The 17,904-nt window shown below is 36.8% G+C and overlaps 1 protein-coding gene across 6 annotated transcripts; it reads right to left on the reverse strand.

The window, feature by feature from the left end:
- Positions 1–8,113: 8,113 nt before the first annotated feature.
- Positions 8,114–15,698, reverse strand: LOC110911382 (transcription factor RAX2). Of its 6 annotated transcripts, XR_004884072.1 has the most exons (5): positions 13,431–15,698; positions 12,991–13,074; positions 9,414–12,367; positions 9,187–9,316; positions 8,114–8,990 (listed from the first exon to the last, which is right to left on the reverse strand). XR_004884072.1 is itself a non-coding variant. In XM_022155993.2 (3 exons), exons 1-3 carry the CDS (start codon positions 9,547–9,549, stop codon positions 8,291–8,293), a joined length of 966 nt encoding a protein of 321 aa, XP_022011685.1. In that variant the 5' UTR covers positions 9,550–12,722; the 3' UTR covers positions 8,114–8,290. The 6 variants fall into 6 exon arrangements, 2 of the variants coding, with proteins under 2 accessions (XP_022011685.1, XP_035841374.1); XR_004884071.1 differs by having other exon boundaries at positions 9,414–13,074; XR_004884073.1 differs by lacking the exon at positions 13,431–15,698 and having other exon boundaries at positions 12,991–13,102.
- Positions 15,699–17,904: the final 2,206 nt, after the last annotated feature.

The raw sequence follows: 17,904 nt of genomic DNA on the forward strand, positions 1-17,904 counted from the left end.
GAGAATCTTCTGCCAGTGGTGATGAATCGTCTGAAGATGAAGACTCCTCTGGATACAGCAGGAGTGTTGATGAAGAATCATCCAACTCTGATGATGATCATGTGGGTGAGATATCTAATGTTTCGGATGATATTGACATTGATGAACTCTTGGGGGAAGCTGCAGCAGAAACTCAAAGAAGATCTATTCTGGTGGATCAGGCTGCTTACTCTTCGTCTTCTCTCCATTCAGCCTTTATGGCTAATGTCGACGGTTCATCAAGTCAGGTATGTGTCGATGAACCCACTGCTATTAACTGTGATGAATGTGATAGATTGCATGCTAGGTGTGCTGATTTAGAAGGAAACATGTCTGAGTTGCAAGCCAAACATGATGCTTTACAAGCTAGTTTGTTTGACTTGCAAGACAAACATAGTTCCTTGAGTGCTGATTGGTGTGACTTGCAAAGCAAGCATGAGGCTTTGCAAGAAAAATATGATGTGACCTTTCTCCACAATCAGAAATTGACTGTGGATCTCTCAAAATGCACAGAAGCCAACATGTTTTATGAAAACCATGAAAAAGAATTTAAGTCAGTAATTGAAACATTAAAGAAGGATAAAACTGAACTGACCAAAATGGTTTCAAGAAAACAAACTGATATTAATTTGTATATATCTCGCCTTGAGAGTATGCAAAAAGAAATGGCTTGTGTGAAAACCGAAAGTGATGCGATCCAACTCAAGCTAGACAGTTATTTGAGTTCTAGCTATGTGTTAGATCACATCATTGACGTTCAGAAGGAAAAGAGAGATGTCACATGCATAGGCTACAAGAAGTGTCCACCACCAGTGAGACATAATTATGACGCCATGCCTGATGAAGAGGACAGAGTTTTCTTTGAACCTTCTGTGCCTCTAGATGTTAAGGAGTTTGCTGCAGGACTCGGATACCAAAAGGAAGTATCCTCAGATTCAGATGTGTCAGCAGATACATTTGTGAGTGCTGAACAGAATCAAGATCCTCCAGTTGTGATTGAGGATGCTGATTCGTCTGATGATGAATCTGACGATACTGTCCCAGCAAAGTCTGATGCGGTAGCCAAAAATGAGGACATACCTCTTGAGAATCACATTCTATGTGATCCCCCTGTTCAACCCGCTAAGACTGTTGCAACTGAGTCCTCATCTGCAGAAAAGCCGGAGAGTGTGAATTTGCTGTACACTCTAGTTGGTGATGATAAAATTTACTCAGACAAAGATTTTCCCATTAAGAATGTTAATCAATCCTTAATCTGTAAAGTCTTTGAGAATTCGACGAGTAAGTTCTTGGGAAAGGCAGGACCTAAAGTTACAGTTACACAGTGTCCTCCTATTCCAAAAGCTGAAATCCGAAAGCAATTTGGCAACAAGAAATTGCCAACAGGGCCAACACAGCAAAATCACACCAAACCCAAAGGTAAAACACCGGCTCAAGCTAACAAGAAGCCGAATCAAAAGAAGAAGAAAAATGTTAATTTTGTGAAATCGACGGGAACAGACAAAATTGAAAAGTTTGAAAATCAATCTAACTTAGATTTTGTCAAGAAAGCTATTGTCGAGAAAAGAACTGAACCAAGCAGTTCAAAACCTAGTACCTCGGGTTCACAAAGTTCAACATCATCGGCTAGACGATCACATGATTCTTCAGGGTTTGTAGAACGAAGATCATGTTTTGAGTGTGGAACCATTGGGCACGTTATTAGAAACTGCCCATATCTTCATAAGCAGAAAGGAAAGGTTGATGATCCCCGTGGCAAAACTGACCGTAAGCCAACAGTTTCCACAAAACAAGATCCCCGACTTGTAAAAGAAAGGGAAAAGAAACAGAAAAGGCAACAGGTCAAGAAAATTGAAAAGGCAATTAAAACTGATGTGGTTCAAAAACAATCTGTTGTTGTAAAACCAGAAAATTCTAAAACTTCAAATCATCAAGAAGTTAAAATTTTAAAGAAAAACACTGGTGAAACCAAACAGACTTGGAAACCTAAATCGGTTACTGAATCAGGGGGACCATCACAATTCACCAACCATCAAAGACAAGAAGTTATTGTCATTGATGAAAATGGAAGACCCAAGACCACAATGGCTTGGGTCCCCATCTCCAACTAATTCTTTTGAGTTCATGTGCAGGGTGCTTCAGGAGGAACTATCAGTAGTCATTGGATTGTTGATAGTGGGGCATCCAGGCACATGACAGGCGACATGAAGCTTCTCTACGACGTTAAATCTATTAGAGGAGGTTATGTTGCTTTTGCTGGAGATAAAGGTGGATACATTACAGGTGAAGGAATGATATCTAACGGGATTGTCAGCTTTGACAAGATCAATTTTGTGCAACAACTTGATCACAATCTTCTTAGTGTTTCTCAAATTTGTGACAAGAAATTTTCAGTACACTTTGATGCTAATGGATGTTATGTGCTGAAACCCGGCTTCAAAATTCCAAAAGAATGGATTCTCTTGTCGGCTCCAAGGATAAATGATTTGTACGTCCTTGACATGAGCCAGGCTATTACTACGTCTGCACAAGCAACTTGTTTCGTTTCCAAAGCCACAGAAAAAGACACTATCTCTTGGCACAGACGAATGGGTCACATTCACTTACGCAAAATGAATCATTTGGTTTCAAATGAATTGGTGAATGGTGTTCCCCTCAAAAATTTCCATCTTCAAGACGTCTGTGTTTCGTGCCAGAAAGGAAAACAAACAAAGAAGAAGCACCCTACAAAGAAGATCAACACAGTGGCAGTTCCTCTTGAACGTTTGCACATGGATTTGTTCGGTCCTGTCAAGCACAAGAGTATTCGGGGTGACCAATACTGCCTCGTGGTTACTGATGATTATTCAAGATTTTCTTGGGTTGCGTTCATGGCACACAAGAGTGAAACCTTTGGTATTATCAAAAACTTAATCATTCAGATTGAGAATTTGTATAAGTTGAAGGTTAGGCGGATACGTAGCGACAATGGTACTGAATTTAAAAATCATTCCATGGCGGAGTTCTGCACTTCAAAGGGTATTCTTCATGAGTTTAGTGCAGCTTATACTCCTCAACAGAATGGTGTCGCTGAACGTAAGAACCGCACATTGATCGAGACTGCTAGGACAATGTTGGTAGAGTCACAGTTGCCCATTCCATTCTGGACTGAAGCTGTGGCCTCTGCATGTTACACATTGAACAGAGTCCTTACAGTCAAAAGACACAACAAGACCTGCTTTGAGCTTCTTCAGAAATGGAAACCAGATTTGTCTTATCTAGAACCGTTTGGAGCTCCATGCACGATCATCGATCCTAATGGAAAGTTTGGGGCAAGAACAATTGATGGATACTTTCTTGGGTATGCCACCCCTAACTTACGAGTCTGGAATCTAGAGACTAAAAGGGTCGAGGAATGGTCTGAGGTCAGAGTACAAAGGCACACCTTGCCAGTCAAAAATCCGGGTCAACCTTGGATGTTTGAGTACGATGACTTTTTCAATTCGATCAATGTTGAAGCCGTTGAAGAAAATGCTGCGGCTAGGATGTTTTTCGAGAGTGACAATGCAACAGTTTCACCGGTGGTTCGTCCAATTCTTGTTAATCAAGAACCATCCTCTTCGGTGAACAATAATACTCTCAACAATGAGGATTTTCATGATGCAAACGAATTGAACGAATCTTCAGAGGATGATGAATTTCTAGATGCAGATCAAGAAGCTCCTACAACAGCAGTTCATGGTACTTCAGAGGGTACTCCTCCAGTGGATACACATCGAACAGCTGAGACTACTGCATCATCTTCTTCGTCAATTCCGGGTCTTGAATTGGTTGTTGATCTTAATCTTAACAACCTGGGTATAAATGTTCCAGTTCCAGATAATCCAGAAACAAGGATTCATAATACCCATCCTCAACAAAACATCATTGGAAATGTGCAAAGTGGCGTACAAACAAGAAACATGTTGCGAAACAACTACAATGCAGGCTTGTATGCAGCTATTCGAGAATCCGGGCAACAAAACGACTGGTCCTTCGCGTGTTATGTCTCACAAGAAGAACCAAGAACGTGGAAAGAAGCCTTGAAAGATAATGCTTGGGTTGAAGCAATGCAGGAAGAACTGCAACAATTCCAGAAGCTGGGTGTCTGGAAACTAGTAGAGAAACCTGCTGGATACAAGAAGATTGGTACCCGTTGGGTTTTCAAATGCAAAAAGGATGACCGCGGAGTTGTTATCCGAAACAAAGCTCGTTTAGTCGTTCAAGGTTTTCGTCAGATTGAAGGGATCGACTACAACGAAGTCTATGCACCTGTTGCACGTCTCGAAGCAATTCGAATCTTTCTAGCCTATGCGTCCTTTAAAGGATTCAAGGTCTATCAGATGGACGTGAAAAGTGCATTTTTACATGGTGTGGTTGAAGAAGAGGTGTACGTCGAGCAGCCTCCAGGTTTTGAAGATCCTATCCATCCCGATCGGGTTTGGTTGCTCAACAAAGCTCTTTATGGTCTTCATCAAGCACCACGAGCTTGGTATGCAACCTTATCACACTATCTGCTGGAGAACGGTTTTCGCAGAGGTCTTATCGACTGTACTCTTTTCATCAAAGAACAAGATGGAGATCTTCTTCTGGTACAGGTATACGTTGATGATATTATTTTTGGTTCTACTAATGATGTCTTGTGTAGGGAATTCGAGCGCATCATGCAGGATAAATTCGAGATGAGTGCTATGGGGGAGATGACTTTCTTCTTGGGCCTACAAGTTCAACAAACAGAGTCTGGGATATTCATCCATCAGACTAAATATGTTGGTGACATCTTGAGCCGGTTCCAGATGTCTGATGCAACGCCCATTGGTACCCCATTGCCAACTAATCACGGAATTACTCCAGACTTGAAGGGAGAAGCTGTTAGCCCTTCTATCTATCGCGCCATGATCGGATCTCTCATGTACCTCACAGCATCAAGGCCAGACATAATGTACCCAACGTGCCTGCTTGCTAGATATCAAGTTAACCCGAAGGCCTCACATCTTGCTGCTGTTAAAAGGATTTTTCGTTATTTGAAGGCGTACCCTGACACCGGTCTGTGGTACCCTAGGGATAATAACTTTGAATTGGTAGCTTTCAGTGATTCTGATTTTGGCGGATGCAAAATCGACGGTAAATCCACAACGGCTGGATGTCAGTTCTTAGGAAATCGCCTAGTCACATGGCAGTGCAAGAAGCAGACGTGTGTAGCTACATCAACATGCGAAGCTGAATACATTGCTGCCTCAAGTTGTTGCTCCCAAGTTCTTTGGATCCAACAACAGATGCGGGACTACGGTTTTGAATTCCTAACTACTCCTATTTACGTTGATAATTCTGCTGCTTTAGATATCACTAGAAATCCTGTGCAGCATTCAAAGACCAAACACATCGAAATCAAATATCACTTCATACGTGATTGCTTTGAGAAAAGGCTAATCGATGTTGTTAAGGTCCACACCGATGACCAACGTGCCGACTTATTTACCAAAGCTTTTGACAAATCAAGATTTGACTTTTTATTATTGGTAAACGGCATTAAGGTCAAGCAAGAGTAAAACCAACATCGGAAAATCATTTTTGTAAATACCTTTGTGTTTTAAATTTATCTTAGTTTCTTGATTTTAGGGGGAGTATATCCAAAAATCAGAAAATCCAAAAACATCGAAAAATTTCAAAAACACAAAAACATAGAAAAACAAAAATGAGTTTCCTGGCGAGCAAAAGAGAAAATGATAGTACATCAGTGGTCTATCCAAACCTCTTTAAACTTTAAATGAAAAACGATAAGCAGCTCTATATAAGATGTATCGGTAGGCTCACAATCATTTTAAAGTGTGCAGGGTGATATAAATCTTAATCGACTGAAGACCAGGTGGGAACCACTCATTGGCATATGGTCTTAGTACCGAAATTTCGTTTGATAGATTGCCGAGGTTCTGAGATATTCGGTCTTTATGCTGCTTATCATCTGGGTATCATGGTTGTATCTTTTACCGAAAAATAACGGGGACGCAAGTCTAGATCTTCCATGATACTATACATACGTGTACATATTGCATACTGCATTCGACCTCAATAAGTGATAAACAATCACATGTCCAATTCAAATAAGTGATAAAATATCACATTTATCCAGGTGTCAAGTTCGTCTCTCTGCTGTACGGAAGTACTGACCTGTTCACGAACTTGCACCTGTGCCCTCATGCATACGAAAATCAAGTTCCTCATCAATAAGTGATTATATCACATAGGACTTGGTTTTCAAATCAAAATAAGTGAGTATCTCACAGCTTATACGGTCAAACAGATGATAATCGGTATACTCACCGGTAAGATGAACTCTCGTGCATACCTTGATACGGGAATGTGTCGTGAAGTGGATGAACACCGGTCGGTAAGTATAAATCATACCTTAACGTATCCTCTAAACATGATTACATCTGATAAGTTGAGCTTAAGTGGACAACAATACCGATAATTGTTATAGGATGCTTATCTTAATGTTAACTAACTGAACAACAAGAGTGTTTTGGCATGACCGTACACTGATATGATTCTCTTACCCTCGAAACTCACAAAAAGAATGTCTGTATATATTTATGTACTGCTTAACTTTTATTGTGTTTCTTTTAAACAGTTTCGTCGTTTGGTGCATATCAGCACGACATTAGCGGTGATGTCGTTTGATAACACTCAAAGGATTTTAAATTGTTGTCTTTCTTAATATTAAAACACACCTAAAATCTGTTTTAATATAAACTTTATAAAAGCCAAAAAGATTTTATTTCTGCTTTATTTTCGATCGTACGATGTTGGAGCTCAAGTCTTCGTTACCTGAAACCTGACTGAAAACCGAATTGACTAAATCTTCATAAACGGTCAAAAATTTGCATGTTTGAAAGTTAAAAACTAAAATTGACAAATTTAAACTTTCAAACTGTCGGACGGTGTTTGATTATGACATGGTCATTCGTGTGTCATTTGTTTATACTATATTCCAAGCAGTTGTTCTCATTATGCGTTTAGATTTCTTGCATGTGCAGATTCTAAAGGCTAGGAGAACATGGTCGATGACAAGCATTGGAATGAAGACACGACGAGAAGGCGCTCAAAAGATGAAGATGATCGAGTTGCCGCTGGCCATCATCAACACCACAAGGATCTCACTTCATAAAGATAAAGTCTTTTCACGAGCATAACTCAAGGGGGAGCTTATGTTAAGGGGGAGTTTGTTAACACACTTCCTACATGATCCGGGTAGTTTGTTGATACACTCTCTGCTTTCAAGACGTGAAGACTTTGAAGATCCTCCGACATTGAAGACTTGAAAGGACATCAGAGTTTTGATAACTCGAAGACCAAAGACCGTCGAAGTTCGAGACGAGTCTACAACTATAGAAGATAAAGACAAAGCTACAGCCAAGGGGGAGTTTGTTGGTGCACTTGTGTCTGTACTTTGTCTGTATTCGGTCTGTATGTAAACGATGTCCTTGGTAGTCTGTAAGTTGACCAAGTCAACCATCCTCCGGATTGACTTGGCCAACAGTTAACATATGTTTGATATGTTTGTCTGCATCGAAGGATAGCCTCGAAGGATAATGTTGATCCTTCGAGGTGCTCGAAAGATATGCTTCGAATGATTAGACTTCGAAAGATGATCTTTCGAGGTCCCTGCTTATCCTTCGAAAGCATTGTATCCGAAAGATGATCCTTCGGACCATCTATCGAATCCTTCGAGAAGACCTGCTGTATATGGGTATATATACCCATGCAGTGTTGAGGACAGAAGATAGATGCACACAGATAGTCACACCGAGAGATAGAGAGTTGAGAGCATCCTGTCCGAAACATTCACACACTTAGAGAGTTTATAGAACATTTCTGTAAACATTGAGCTTGTAACCGAACCCTCATTGCATTAATACAAGTTGTGTTAATCGGTGAACTTGTGTGTTTGTTTCTCTACTTGCTACTAACTCGGTTTGCTTGCTAGCTTGGATTCCGCACTCGCTAGTAGGTTTGTATAACAAGGTTTAGGTTCGTAATCCTCCGCGAAAAGGGACCTACAATTTCCACCATCAAGTACATATCAACACAAACCCCAAGAAACTGGAAAAGTCTCTAGTGTGAACCTCATCTAAAAAACCAAAAAAAAAAAACATACCATCTAATGCTCTTTCAAACCATAACGTACTTACATGACCATCTCCTCTTAATTACCACTTAATTACAATATTCTAATTTAAATAATCTAACCTAATCAGTAATAATTGGAGCACATCCCCTTTTTATAATGTGCTGTCTTGTTTTCTTCATCATCATGGAACAAGTAGCTGGTGAGGTTTAGTTGCTTCACCTCTTCAAGGGTTGCATGGTTCTTGATCATGGAACTTTGACTTTGAACTTGATCTCCAACCACCTGATTATCAAGGGTTATATGGTAATCTTCTTGCTTGATTTGATACTTTTGCTTCTGTTCATGATCTTTGTTGTAATTCCCACCTTCAGAAGAAGAACACGTACTTCCATACATGAGCATTGGACTATTGCACATGCCATAATGGCCATCTTGAAACCCTAGATAACTCAAACAGTTATCATTAACAACATCAACACTGTTGTTACTCATCAAATTGTTTGCAAGAGGTGTTGGTGATTGAAGATTAGTAAGATTGTTATGAATATCATCATGAACAAAGAATGAGTTGGACATGTTGTCAACATTCATGAAGTTAGGGGTACTAAAAGAGTTATAACATGATGATGAATTGTTCAAGATTTGGTGTGATGAAATATTATATGATGGTGGTGGTGGTTGAAAGGACATAGATGAAAAAAATGTTTGTTTTTCTTGAAGGTAAGAAGGCATAGTTAAAAGTTTCTTCTTCAGTTTAGTGTTCCAGTAATTCTTGATATCATTATCAGTCCTTCCTGGTAGTTGAGCAGCTATAACAGACCATCTGCATATTCATTTTTGGTAAGAATCAAAACTAGAATCCAAATATCCAACTACATAGCAAACAAAACTTTCCATAAATATTAAAACATCAAACAACTCCACTTTGAATATTCATGATGAAAAGCAGAAAAGGTGATCATTTATGAGCACCAAGTAGAAAACATATAAAAGATATGTATTGAAAAGTTGAAGTGGACCTGCTACCAATGCTAGCATACAAGTTGCATATGATCCTGTCTTCCTCATCAGAGTATTCACCATGTCTAATGTTGGGTCTTAGATAGTTTAGCCACCTTAATCTGCAACTCTTTCCACATCTTTTAAGGCCTGCTCAAGATCAAAACTCATATCATAAGTTAGAATTCAACCCTTTTGTTTTTAAAGAAATGCACACAAAAATTAGGGTTTTAGAGAGAGATAGTACCAGCTTTTTGAGGGAGAGCAATCCAGTTCCCACCAGTTCCATATTTCCCAATAAATTCTTTGAGTTTTGCATCTTCTTCAGAAGACCATGGCCCTTTCTTCACATTTGCTTTGTCACAACAAGGGGCTCTCCCCATCTCTCTCTCTCTCTCTCTCTCTGTCTATCTATCTCTTATGTATCTCAAGAAGAAATCTCTATCTCTCTCTATCACAAATTGAAGTGGTATTTATTGATCAAAAAGTACAATACAAGAATGCAATCAACGATTGACAAGAAGAGGCTGAAAGTTTAAGCCAATAAAATATGAACAGATATGTTATTGTAGACTGAATTTTTGAGATGCTCTTCAACACCACCAACAAGCTTCTTATATAGAGTTGTAGAGCAGGAACAATTATAGAAACCGAGCACCAAAAAGGAAGGCGCGGGACAGCTAGCAATCACTGAACGCAGCTGTCAAAGATTGAGAAGAGAGAACCCTAGAGAGGCAACGCCAAGGAGGAAACAGGCTGGACCAGATCTTCGACTTCAATAGGAAGAGAGTAGAAATGGGCTTCACCTTGATATGGGCTCCATAAGACTTGACCTCATCTTGGGCTTGAGCAGCAAACGAAACATAGCCCAAAACATGAAACAAAAAAGAAGAATTAAATTGAAGAAACAAATAATAATTTTAACACCCCCCCTCAATTTAATTCGCAAAGACATCATACAGGTTAAGTAAATTGCACATCTTCTCATGTTGGTTTACCAGAAGTCCTTTAGTAAACACATCTGCTAACTGGTCTTTGGACACAGTTGAGATAACTTTTAAGAAACCAGAGGCAATTTTTTCCCTTAAGAAGAACAAGTCGATTTCGAAATGTTTAGTTCTATCATGAAAAACCGGATTAGCTGTTATAGATATAGCAGCAGAATTATCACAAAATAATGAAATAGGCAATTCGATTTGAATGTTTAGTTCTTTAAGAATATTTGCCAACCACATAATTTCACAGGTAGCAGAACACATGGCACGGTACTCGGCTTCAGCAGAAGACCGTGAGACGGTGTTTTGCTTTTTGCTTTTCCACGATACCAAGGAGTTACCTAGAAAAATGCAAAAACCCGTTACCGATCTTCTTGTTTCAACGCATTTTCCCCAATCTGAATCGGCGTAAGCTGTTAAGTCAAAAGAGGTACCTTTTGTAAATAAAATTCCCTTACCTGGGGACTTCTTAAGATACCTGAGAAGTCTCAAAGCAATCTGTAAATGTGACTTAGAAGGTTTATGCATGAATTGACTCAAGAACTGAACAGAGTAGGAAATATCGGGTCTAGTATGAGATAAATAAATAAGTTTTCCTATCAGTTTTTGATAACCAGTTATGTCCAATAAGGGTTCATCATTTTGTTTACAAGAAGACACGACAGAGTAGTTTTGCTCGATGGGAGTGTTAACTGGTTTGCAACCAGTGAGCCCAAACTCTGCCAAAAGATCTAGACAATACTTTCGTTGAGATAAACAAATACCTTGAGAGGACCTAATTACTTCAATTCCAAGAAAGTATTTTAACAAGCCTAGGTCTTTAATCAAAAATTTTGATTGAAGAAGTTTCTTTACTTTGTCAATTTCAGATATATCATTACCAGTTAAGACAATATCATCAACATAAACTAAGAGAACAAGAAACACAGAGTTTGTAGATTTAATGAATAGAGAGTGGTCACACTTACTTTGTTTAAAGCCAAAATCAATAAGGACACGAACCAACTTCTCATTCCACATACGAGGTGCTTGTTTTAAGCCATATAAGGATTTAACAAGCTTGCAAACTTTAGATTCATCTTTGGAATAATAACCCTCCGGTAGACTCATATATATATCCTCTTTTAAGTCACCGTACAAAAAAGCATTATTGATGTCTAATTGATAAAGAGGCCAATTTTTTTCAACAGCCAGACTAATTATACATCTAACAGTGACCATTTTTACTACGGGAGAAAAGGTTTCCTCAAAATCAATACCCTCCTTTTGACTATACCCCTTTGCAACGAGTCTAGCTTTATACCTTTCAATCTCACCAGTGGACTTATATTTAATTTTGAACACCCATTTGCATCCTATAGGTTTTCTTCCTAAAGGTAAGTCAACCAACTGCCAAGTGTTGTTCTTATGCAAGGCCTCCATTTCCTCATTCATAGCCCGAACCCAATTGGGATCGGAGACAGCCTCTTTATATGATCTAGGTTCAAGACTTTTATTTAAGACAGAGGTGAAGCAGAAATTTTCAGGAGATAATTTTGAATAATTTAGAACCTTTTCGAGACCATATTTAACTTTTCCTTCTATAATAAAATCTTGTAGTTTCTTTGGAAAATTAGCATTTCTAGTGGATCTCCTTATTGCAGGAGTTTCACTAGTTCCCTCAGGAGGTATTACATCATCATTCCTACTAGTAATGTCTGCCATGCCGGGAATACTTCTTTCACTGCTAGGCTGCTGTTCCACAGCCGTGCCAGCAGGTTCAGTAGTCACTTGCGGCTGCTGATCATTAATAGTGGAGTCATCATGTACTTCGTTTTGAACCCCCCCTTCATCATTGGGAATATTTCCATCTTCATAAACTATGGTTTCATCAAAAAAATCAAAGAAATTTAAGTTGTTTATAGAAGTATTTTGGTTAGACTCACATAAATTTTTATTATCTTTAAAAGGGAAAACATTTTCATAAAATCTAACATCCCTAGAGAAAATAATTTGTTTTTTATCAATACTCCAAAGTTTATATCCTTTTTTTTGATTTGAGTATCCTAAAAAAACACATTTTTCTGCATGACTTCCAAATTTATCAGGATTGTTTAAGACAGTGCTAAAACAAAGACAACCAAAGTTACGAAGATGGTTAAGGAAGGGTTTAAATCCATAGACTAGATCATAAGGAGATTTTCCGTTTAGAATGGAGGATGGCGTCCTGTTAATAAGATATACGGCAGTTAGAATGCATTCGGACCAAAACCTAAGAGGAAGTCCCCCTTGAAATAAAAGAGACCTAGCAACGTTTAACAGATGTCTATGTTTCCTTTCTACAATCCCATTTTGTTGTGGGGTATATGGACAAGTTGTTTGATGAATAATACCGTTAGTATTGAAAAAGTTTTTCGTTTGATGATTCACAAATTCGGTACCATTATCACTTCTAAAGGTCTTTATGGTTTTTCCAAACTGAGTTTTAATCATATTAAAAAAGCTTTTAATGTTATCAAAGACCTCATTTTTATGTTCCATTAAATATACCCACACAGCTCTTGAATAATCATCCACAACAGATAAAAAATATTTATACCCTTCTCTACTTTGGATTCTATAAGGCCCCCAAACATCAAGATGAATAAGTTCCCCTAAAGATGAAGTTTTATGATCACTTAGAGGAAAGGGAACCCTATGTTGCTTGGCTCTATGACAAACTTCACAAGGAATATCATTATTTGTGAATTTTAGATTTAAGCTATCTTTTAAGACACTAAGAACAGGATTAGAAGGGTGTCCTAGTCTAGAATGCCATAAGTTTAAAGTATCATGGCTATTAAAACACACCTTCATAGTTTTAGAAGTATCTCCACAAAAGTACAACCCATCAACTTGATTACCAGTCACCAGGGTGTTCTTTGTGTGTGAATCCTGAATATAACAATTATTCTCATCAAATAATACCCTAAGTTTATTGTCTTTAGCAAGCTTGTAAACAGACAAGAGATTCACATAGTATTCTGGTACTACAAACACGTCAGTCAAAATCACTTTATCATTTAGTTTATATTTTCCAATTTTTGTGACAGTAGCATCAGAACCATTTGGATGTTTGACTTTAATGTTAAATTCAGAAACATCAATTGCATCAAAAATACCTTCTTCTGTCCTGACCATGTGTTGATTAGCACCAGAATCTACGATCCAATTAATACTACTAGCATTATAAGAACTATTGGAGAAACCAAAGACACGCATGTAGAAACTATTAGAACAAAAAGAATTACCTCCTACATTAGCATTTTGTGAGCTTTCACCAGTTCTTTCATTTAAGAGACCTAGCAGCCTAGACACTTGATCAGGGGTTAAAGCGGGGATAGTAGAAGCAGAAGATGACTCAACTTTGTTTGACACAGAGTTGTTTGATGCAAAAGACTTAGTACTCTGATTACTTCTTGATTTAGAATTTTGTGGATACCCAACAATTTCATAGCACCTGTCCACAGTATGTCCCAACTTGTTGCAATGTGTACACTTCAGATTAGGATTAGGACCCCTATTGAATTTTTTCTTAGTTTCGAAAGACTGGTTTGTTTTTGAAACGAAACCAACATTTTGAGTTTGATCTTTTAAAGGGTTTTTTGAGTTTCTATGAGACTCTTCCCTTGAAATGATTGAAAAAGCAGTTTTGACAGACGGAAGAGTCTCACTAGTTAGTAAATTTGTCCTAACCGGATGGTACACATCATCAAGACCCATAAGAAACTGCATTAATTTTATCATGTGACTAAAATCATTAAACTCTTTTGAGGCACGACAAGTACATGAAGGGAGTTGAATCATTTGATCAAATTGTTTCCACATAGTATTAAGCTTGTGATAGTATTCAGATACAGAAGTTCCATTTTGGCTTAAAGAATTAATTTTTTGGTGTAAACCAAAAATGACGGATCCATCTATTTTGTCATATGTTTCTTTTAAATCCGCCCATACCTCAGAAGCAAGTTTTGAGAATACCTGGCCCATATATAATTCCTCAGACACAGAATTAAGGATCCATGTAATAACTACAGAATTACATCTATCCCATTGCTTTGCTAAGACATCATTATCTTTTGACTTGGTGCAAGAACCATCAATGAAGCCAATTTTATTTTTAACTTGTAAAGCAAGTTTCATGGCACTAGACCAAATAGTGTAGTTTTCAGATCCTTTTAACTTAATATTAACAATAGTAAGATTACTAGAATCGCTAGCATGCAAATATAGAGGATCACTAGCATCAAGTTTACTAACCAAAGTCTCATTGACAATAGTAGAACCAGAATCACCCATTTAATAAATGATAAGACCAATCACAAAGCAATCAGGAAAAAAAAACTGAATGCAATAAGAAAAAAATGCAACAAGCAAACAGGGTATGTCTAAGCAGATATAACCTGAGTGACAAAAAACTAAAAGAGAGAAGAAAACGATCTTACAAAAAAGATCCAAGTTAGGGTGTTCCGATCAAACCTTAGAATTGCTAGTCACAGCTTCAGAAGAGCTTTTAACCGGATCAGTTCCAGTTACGAGCGGGCAGATTAGATTCACAGATACAATCCCAAACACGAAACAATATTGACCAGAACAGATTTATATATATAAAAGGACAAATAAACCAATGGATTAATAATAAATAATTTAAATATCAAATGGTTGATAAATTGTTTTGACAGTTATCTTGATACTAACAATTCAAGTTGGAAAGATAACCAAAGGAAATAAAATAACAAGATTCGATGATTGCAGCAAAGGTTTTTTTTTATTTATTTATTTATTATTATTGTATTTATAATAATGATTATAATATAAAAAACCAAGGATAGATAACTATACCTCAATATTACCTTCCAGATCAGATTTTTTCAATGGAGACAAGGAATTCTCTTTGTTCTTTTAACACTTAATCGCCAGAAGACAGCAGCGGAATCAACTTTCAAAACAATCGATCAAGGCTTTAATCGATGAACCCTAAGTTTCACAGAACAGAGGAATGCCCAGAAATTGATCAAGAGCCCTTTTGCTCTGATACCATATCACAAATTGAAGTGGTATTTATTGATCAAAAAGTACAATACAAGAATGCAATCAACGATTGACAAGAAGAGGCTGAAAGTTTAAGCCAATAAAATATGAACAGATATGTTATTGTAGACTGAATTTTTGAGATGCTCTTCAACACCACCAACAAGCTTCTTATATAGAGTTGTAGAGCAGGAACAATTATAGAAACCGAGCACCAAAAAGGAAGGCGCGGGACAGCTAGCAATCACTGAACGCAGCTGTCAAAGATTGAGAAGAGAGAACCCTAGAGAGGCAACGCCAAGGAGGAAACAGGCTGGACCAGATCTTCGACTTCAATAGGAAGAGAGTAGAAATGGGCTTCACCTTGATATGGGCTCCATAAGACTTGACCTCATCTTGGGCTTGAGCAGCAAACGAAACATAGCCCAAAACATGAAACAAAAAAGAAGAATTAAATTGAAGAAACAAATAATAATTTTAACACTCTCTCTCCCTCTCACTCTAATATATATACACACATATATACATATAAACATATAAGTACTTACAAATATAAATAAAATATATATATATTCATATGTATGATTTGACAATTATATATGTTTGGTGGTTTGGCTAGGTTGGCTTTTGATGGAGGGAGAGACTTTGTTTAATTAGTCTATGATGGATGAAAGTCAGTAAAGAACAGTTTTTATAAACAACGTGGTAACATAAGTCAAACTCATGAAAGATGGAGACTGGCTAATAATTAAACTTTGGTATATATTAAATGATTTAATAATTAAATATCTCCAACAAAGTTTTACTTTATTTATGTACCTTAGGTTGTTTGATTATTGCAAAGGCTTTCCCACAACTTGTTGATCATTTCTATCCCTTAGGTTTGATTATTGCAAAGGCTTTCCCACAACTTGTTTGATCATTTCTAGTTTCAAACATAAGACTAGTTCGGTTTCATACTATTAAGCAGAAAAAAATATGTTGTAATTAAATTGTTTTTCACTAAATCCAAATATTACTTCTTATTAATTTATTATTTCATTTCAATTTATAGTACAACTATTTATATGAAAATGTTTTACAATCTTACAGATGTTATAAATGTCGTTACAGAGACTTGAAATTTACCAACTATTATGTAGTAATGCTAGAGTCAACTTCATAAATATTTGTCTCTATTCTATTACGATTTATTAATAAAAAAATCAAGTGAATATAAATTATGACGTGATCAAATATAAATTAATGTATGCAATGTTGGTGGTAGTGGTTAATAGAAATTTTTTTACGTAATTTCTAAGCCATCTACCTTCTAACTTCTTCTTCAAGAACAAAAAGTCTAAGTGATAAGAAAACATGATGGCCATAAAATAGACATACCTCTCAATTGTCATACTTTCTAGAACATATACAAATTAATTACTGAATAAATATAATGATACTATATTTTACTATTAATTTAAATGGTCCAAAGAATAGTCGACTTATAAGTACATGTCTAAAATGTCTTTCTATTGAAGACAAAAAGATATAAATTACTAATTTCAAAAAGTAGTTACTGTTATGGATGTTTGGATTATTTGGTGGTTCGGCGGCAAGACAAAATCTTTTAATACACTTATGTGTGAGGTCTTAGGTTCAAATCTCACAATGAGCAAGAAATTTGTCGTTAAAAAAACAAAATTACTATACTTAAATTGCGAGAATCGAATAGTCACCTAGAAATTTACTATAGGTGTGATCAGTACTTCAAAGGCATTTGTGATTAAGGTAGGGGATCACCATGTTCATAATATTTCATATGCGGTAGTAAAAGTTGTGACTTGAGCATCTATAAGAAGTGAAATGAGAATGTTTGCAACAACAATTATTTATTAGTGGTGATTGGCCTTAACTGCTTGATCTAGTTTGATGAATATGAAGATTAACGTTTAAGTTCGTTTATGTAATTAGTTAATAGTATGTTTTAGTGTCTTGTGTAAAAGATCCATGGGCTCACAATGTAACAAACACAAATTAGAAACTATATTTTGTATACGTCGATTAGGGTTGTGCTGTTTGGTAAACGTGTGACGGTTCAAGACTTCTATAAGAAGTCGATGCATGTAAAACATTCAAGGTATCAATGGTATCACAACCATGGCTCAAATAGTATTGAGATCACTGCTTCACAACCTCAATCAAGAAGTTCGAATGTAACTAAAGTAATCGATCCATGTTGTCCTAGACATTGAAATTGAAATATGTTGGCATGGACTAATTGCTATCAAAAGGAACTTTAACAAAATCATTCTTGAAGTCTGTTGTCATTGAAATCGAAGGTCATGTAGGAATCAAAAGGAAGGGAACAAAAATTAGAAGAAACCAAAGGATCATGAATTTTCGTTTCTCATACAAAAAGTAACCCGATTTTATTTTCATTCTCTATTACTAAAGTTTGGAATACATTTTTCAAATTCTATGCAAAGTACCATGTGTTAGGATTTTTAAAATTTGAAAACAAAAACAAGAATAGAAGGTTGTAGTTTCTTTTTTCCCACAAGAAATCGAAAACCACAAAGACTGTACGTTTAGAAATTCCGTCACAAAATCAAGAGGGTTTTGGAGGTTGTTCTTGTTATGTTCAAACATCAATCGAAATTAAGCGGGTTGTGGGATGTTGTACATGTATATCGGTGTTTGAAAACAGATGGA

The sequence above is a fragment of the Helianthus annuus genome, chromosome 2, assembly GCF_002127325.2.
Source record: "Helianthus annuus cultivar XRQ/B chromosome 2, HanXRQr2.0-SUNRISE, whole genome shotgun sequence".
NCBI lineage: Eukaryota > Viridiplantae > Streptophyta > Magnoliopsida > Asterales > Asteraceae > Helianthus > Helianthus annuus.